Genomic DNA, 6,601 nt, shown 5'->3' with positions numbered 1-6,601 from the left:
TTATCTACTTGTTACATCTTTTATATTGTTGATAATTGTTCAGGTTTAGGGTTAAGGGTGGATGTGGGGTTAATGTAACTAAAATTATTGTGACTAAATTTACGTGTCTGTTAAATGTTTATATTGTTGATAATTGGTTAGGTTTATGAATATGGGTTGTGTTTGGGGATCTGAAATATTGCTAGGCTTAAAATTTAACTAAACTAGTATATTCATAAGTATAAAAAAAATATTATTGTTAAACGCAATAAATATACGAAGATTGACGAGTCTGTGACTCGGAATGAAATGAAAAGGACATTATATTGATGCAGGTACAAAGTTGTGATGGTAACGCCTCTGTCTTGAGACTGCTCTGCCCCAAAATATATATTATGACATAATTTCCTTAAACCAAACAGTTTAACCAAACAAAAATGGCACAGGGCATGATGGCCATGTGATGACGAAGCAAAAATATCTGTCATGACTTATTTTTCATTTGTAACCTAATTGCAACAAGACGAGTTGTTTTGTTCTGAGGTTGCACACATTCCTGTAAGGAATAAACATTTTGTGGAATCACATCGTCTCCCTCTGTGCTGCGGCACACAATACTGGCCCTCCTCAGATTAGTGTGTGCTGGAGCTGCTGCCCGCCCCCGGCCTCTTCCGATCTGACCCTGTTCCAGGGAAATCAAGACTCTCATGTGATTTCTCTCGCTCCTTCTTCTAACAGTCATCAGTGTGCATGAAAAATCGATGCAACCTTGGTTTTAGTAATTTCAGCATGTGTTTTGTTCATTTGTGTGTGTGTTTTGTGGCCTGGACTACAACCGACTGCTATAATGGTCCTCTGAAACATTTATTAAGCTTCCTGCCTGAGTTTTTGATTGAGAGTGCTGCCAAAATGCAATGTCAAAGCATGGAGCTAAAGCAAGCAATTAAGTTTTTTTTTTTTTTTTTTTTTTTAATTTCATATGGGATTTGATGATTGAACACTCCAAAAGTAACATGAGTGTCTTGCATTGCTGTCTTTCCACAAACATAAATGGTCACCCAAAAATGAATATTCTGTCATAATTTACTCACCCTCATGTTGTTCCAAAATTTTTTACCATTTTTCTTTTTTCCAGTGGAACACAAAAGAAGATGTTAGGCACAATGTTAGTCTCAGTAACCGTTCACTTACTTTGCATTTTATTTCCATACAATAAAAGTGGTTGGTGACTGAGACTGTCAGTCTCTAACAATTGTAATTTGGGGTGAACTATTCCATGTAGCATCCAACATGGTGTGTCTATCACAGCATTGTGCTTTTTGTTGTTAAACAGCAGTAGCCTTTGTGTGGGGTAAGTAAAGAGCGGAACACGGTATACATTGTGGGCAAGATTTTACACATTTTACACTGTCCCTGCTTTCTGCTATTCTGTTTCATTTTCATCTTTCATTTGAAGTCTCTCAGGTTTTTTCAATAGCTTTCAAGGAGGAGAGCAAAATTGCCTTTGCTATAACTTTGTGTTTCTAGTTAGGTCACTTGATTCTAGTTGATGCCAGAAAAGAAGGATACAACACCATACTGAGGTTTTTATAATATTTGAGTTAATGACACAAAAATAATATGATTAGGAACAACATGGATATGATTACTCACCAGATAAGGAGAAACAAGCTCAAACTGAGATGTAAATCATTTTGCCTTTGATATTTGCCCCAGGAAATGACAGCATAATAACACTAATCTAATTCTTTCAGGGCAGGAAAACCTGTTCTGTGTGCTTCTTCTAGCATTAAAGGGATAGTTCATCCAAAAAGGAGAATTCTCTCATCATTTACTCACCGTCATAACATCCAAGATGTGTATGACTTTCTTTCTTCTGCAGGACACAAATTAAGATTTTTAGAAGAATATTTCAGCTCTGTTGGTCCTTACAGTGCAAGTGAATGGGTGCCAAAACTTTGACGCTCCAAAAAGCACATAAAGGTAGTATAAAAGTAATCCATATGACTCCAGTGGTTAAATCCATATTTTCAGACATGATGTGATAAGTGTGGGTGAGAAAAAGATCAACATTTAAGTCCATGTTTGCTAGAAAGTCTTCTCCCTGTCCAGTAGGTAGCATATGTATAAACAATGTGAATCACCAAAAACACAAGAAGAAGAATGTGAAGGTGAAAGTTAAAGTGGAGATTGACTGGGCAGGGAGGAGAATTTACAGTATAGTGAAAATTTACTAAAATATTGATCTGTTTCTCAGCCACACCTATCATATTGCTTCAGAAGACATTGATTTAACCACTGGAGTCATGTGGATTATTACATTTATGTGATTTTTGGAGATTCAAAATATTGGCACCCATTCACTTGGATTTTATGGGCCAAAAGATTTGAGAAATTCTTCTAAAAATCTTAATTTTTGTTCTGCTGAAGAAAGAAAGCCATACACATCTGGGATGGCATAAGGTTGAGTAAATGAGATTAAAAAAAATAATTTTTGGGTGGAACTATTCCTTCAACGTGCTACTACACTTTATCCATATCTGGCAATAGAGGCCTGTTTTCAGAGATTTCAGGGTATTACTTATTAGTTGACATTTGACATACAACTGTTCAGTTCAGCTGAGATGTGAATGCTATTCATTGAATTGCTATGGATACATTAACATATAAATTACATGAAAATTAGGATACTCAAATTTATATTTAAAACTTCCAGTTTTTCTTGTCAGTTTATGCAGTCTATGTGTCATTGACAAATAAGGTGATAAAACTTAGAAATCTTTTAAAACAAACACGAAATTCATAGAAATGTAATAATTGTGTCCAGTTTGGTTTTGTAAATGTTTGAAACACTTTTATAGCATTTTCTACAAATATACATATATATATATATATATAATGACTTGTGGTGTAGCCATCAAGTAAAAGCTATTATAATACTTTTCTTGCACCTTGAATGCATGAGTGTACTTAATCATTAATTTAAATAAAGTTTTGAAAGATATTTTGAATGTAACATTATTTTTAAAAAAATATAATTAAGAAGTCAAAAATATAAAAGAGGTTTTTTTTTTTCCCCACACAAAATGTGCCTTTTTATTAAAAAATGAATTTATTTATTTATTTTTACTTCACACAGTCTTAAGGGTTGCTCTGTTTATTTTTTTATTTAAAAGAAAAATAATTAGTCACATGACAACAAAATGGCAACCTACATGTTGGTTGCACCAAATGTCTTTGATGTCTTTGAACAAAAGTTTTTAAATATTAATAATAATTAAAAACAATATAGTTTCAGTGCTTACTTAATAAATAATAATGAAATAGACTACTCATCCTAACTCACTACTCATGCCATCATTTCTTTTCCTTTTTTTTTCTTTCTCCCTTTTTGTCCCCAATTTGGAAGTCCTCGTGGTGGCTAGTGACTCACCTCAATCCAGTGATGGAGGACGAATCTCAGTTGCCTCCGTGTCTGAGACCGTCAATCTGCGCATTTTATCACGTGGCTTGTTGAGCGCTTTACTGCGGAGACATAGTGCATGTGGAGACTTCAGGCTATTCTCTGCAGCATCCACGCACAACTCGCCACGCTCCCCACCTACAGTGAACCACATTATAGCAAACACAAGGAAGTTACCCCATGTGACTCTGTGCTCCCTAGCAACCGGGCCAATTTGGTTGCTTAGGACACCTGGCTGGAATCACTCAGCACGCACTGGATTCGAACTCGCGTGTGTCCAGGTGTCTCAGGGCACCACCTGACATTTTTTTTTTACTTTAAGCCCCAGAAAAAAAGATCAAAATTACATTGAACTCAGTAATTTTTTTTTTTTTTATATATATATATATATATATATATATATATTTAAATGTGTTTTTGGATAACTAAATAGATCCGGACAAAAAATAAATAAAAAAATGAGCGTCACGTCATTGACCCCTATGATGGGAGCAAAAATGGATATGCCATGCATTTTAGGACTTTTTTGCTTTTCGGTGGTTAAATGACACCAATTCACCACCAGGTTTACTTTCAAGGCCTTTGAATCCCATCAGGACCGAGGACAACGGCAAGGATGGCTGCCAGTCCTGATTGTGCAGTGTCACTTCAAGACTGTAAAAAAAATTAGCTTCAAATGTGCAACGGTTGTTCAAACATATTCAGACATTTTAACAGCTAAATATTTATGTCAGCTGTTCTCATGAACAATGGCCCTAAAATGCATTTTCAAAAACTTTATTTTAAAATGCCTCACATTTACGCTCTTATACAATGGATCATGATTAAATCAAAAAGTCTCTGTGTCATATTTTGTGTCATACTCTGTGTCCAGCTTTTCGAGACAGTGTTGTACTAATTCCATTCGAAAATGTGCTGCCATGAATAATACATGTAAAACTGAAGTAGAATGCACTAAACGGGCCAAAAAAAAACAAAAAAAAAACAATGAAAAACTCCAGAGATCAATAAATGTAACGCTATTTACAGAGACACGGACGCGCGCGCACAAGTCTCTCAGTTTTGAGCGCGCGCCCGCACACAAATACACAGGTAAACAAAACGTTAACGTATACAATACACACGCGCCAATACATATACATGTACATTTACGTGCGTACAGGTTTCTGGCACATAATCTTCTTGAATGCTTTCCTAAAGTCTCTGTTGAAGATGGTATATATTATAGGGTTCACTGAGCTGTTGCAGTAGCCAATCCAGAAAAATAGGTTAAATAGAGAATCCGGTATTGTGCAACTTTCACGGCAAATGGCATGAAGACTGTAGGTGAAGAAGAAAGGGAACCAGCAGAGCACGAACACCCCCATGACCACAGCCAACACGAAGGTGAAGCGTTTCTCGCGCATCTGTGCCAGTTTCGACTTGGATAAGGAGAGCTGTCGCGCCTTCGGTTCTAGATCGAGCTCCGATGCGCGGCTACATGCCCACGACAGGCGTCCATTTGGCTTTGGGCACGGATTTGCCCCTTCCACTTTTCTGCTCTTGGTGAAGCGCGAGTTCCTGTGTTTGGTGGAGAAGCTGCTCTCCTCCAGGTCGATGTCGTCTAGCTCGCCTTTGCGCTCGCGACTGCCCGAACTGTGGCTGCTGGGGCTCTCCACCTCAGACTTGCCCGACTTGCGCACGAAGCATGTCTCTGACTGCGACGGCTGTCGCTCCATCCCGTTCTTGGCCACGAACACGGTGGACGCGCGCTGTTTGGCCACCCGGTAAATCTTACAGTAGACCAAAATCATGATGAGACCAGGCGCAAAAAACGACACCACGCAGGATGAGAGGATGTACCAGGTCTCGTTGTTAAGCAAGCACTCCAGCTCATCGTGTTTGGTCATGAGAAGCGGTGGGAAGGAGATCACAGCCGAAATGACCCACACCACCGTGATCATGCTCTTGATTCTCCGTGGGGTCCTCTTGAGGTTATAACTGACCGCTTTGGTCACCGACCAGTATCTGTCCAAACTGATGGCGCAGAGGTGGACGATGGATGACGTGCAGAAGAGCACGTCCAGAGCCAGGTAGAAGGCACACCAGGTGCTCCCGAAGTACCAGTAGCCCATCACTTCATTGGCAAGGGAGAACGGGATGACCAAAGTGGCCACCAAAATATCAGCAGACGCCAAAGATACCAGAAAGAGGTTCTGTGGCGCACGCAGCGCGCGGCTGGTGAAAACGGCAACCACGACTAACACGTTCCCCACGATGGTCACCAAGATGATCACGGTGACCACGAGAATGATCATCAACGCCACGCACTGGGAATGTGGCGGAGGTCTCTGTGCGCTCGTGCCGTTAGTATCCGCGGATGAGTTCACCGAGGAGAAGGTGATGGTAGTTAAATCCATTCTGGATAGGTTTGGAAGCGATTCCCCATTTCCACGCGTATTTTTATCCAAGACGCGCGTCGACTTCGAACTTGTAACCTCCAATGTGAAGCGCTGCGTAATCGGGCAAACATAAGTCCACACCAAACGTATCATGCCAAAAATGATGCTTTAACTTTTAAAACTCTAAGATTATTTACATGTCTTTTGTCTGTTTCTTCAGTTGTCCTCTTGATGGGGCAGTTATGGACCACACAAAGCCAAGACATGCTTTGTTACCGAAAATCGCGCGCAGGAGGCAGAAATAGAGAATGCTTGGTGTTCGGGTTGGTTCTGACGGGGGTTGAATATTTGCGCACTGGGTGCGTTCCAGTGTGTCGCGCTCAACGAACATGTGAGCATTTGTGTGAGTGTTTCTCCCTCTCCCTCTCTCTCTCTTTACGAGACGAGGGTGTGCTGTTTCTTCAGTGTGGTACACATTCTTTCGATATGTGATTTAATAGCAATAAGACATATTTGTAAATATCCAACTTTCATTAATAAGTAATTCAATAAACGTTATATAATGCTTAACATTTTTATATGCATTTTCATACCGGCTACTAGAAAATTAAATCAAAGTTTCATTCCATTTCTGCATTACAAGACATTAGATTGACTAAAGATCTGTGAAGCAGTATATAATGTTATATTGCTATTATAATATTTTATCTAAGTTATAATTCTAAAGTGTTACATCATAATTGGACAGTCCCTGTTGAGTTCAGTTACCCTGTAATGC

The 6,601-nt window shown here is 39.1% G+C and overlaps 1 protein-coding gene across 1 annotated transcript; it reads right to left on the bottom strand.

The window, feature by feature from the left end:
* Nucleotides 1-4,239: 4,239 nt before the first annotated feature.
* Nucleotides 4,240-6,109, bottom strand: LOC127429403 (alpha-2Db adrenergic receptor). Its single transcript, XM_051678429.1, has one exon. It carries the CDS (start codon nt 5,974-5,976, stop codon nt 4,591-4,593), a length of 1,386 nt encoding a protein of 461 aa, XP_051534389.1. The 5' UTR covers nt 5,977-6,109; the 3' UTR covers nt 4,240-4,590.
* Between the last annotated feature and the right edge of the window lie 492 nt (nt 6,110-6,601).

Source organism: Myxocyprinus asiaticus, chromosome 38, assembly GCF_019703515.2.
Source record: "Myxocyprinus asiaticus isolate MX2 ecotype Aquarium Trade chromosome 38, UBuf_Myxa_2, whole genome shotgun sequence".
Classification (NCBI taxonomy): domain Eukaryota; kingdom Metazoa; phylum Chordata; class Actinopteri; order Cypriniformes; family Catostomidae; genus Myxocyprinus; species Myxocyprinus asiaticus.
Note: the sequence above shows the minus strand (reverse complement) of the source record. Positions and strands in the feature narration are given on the sequence as shown.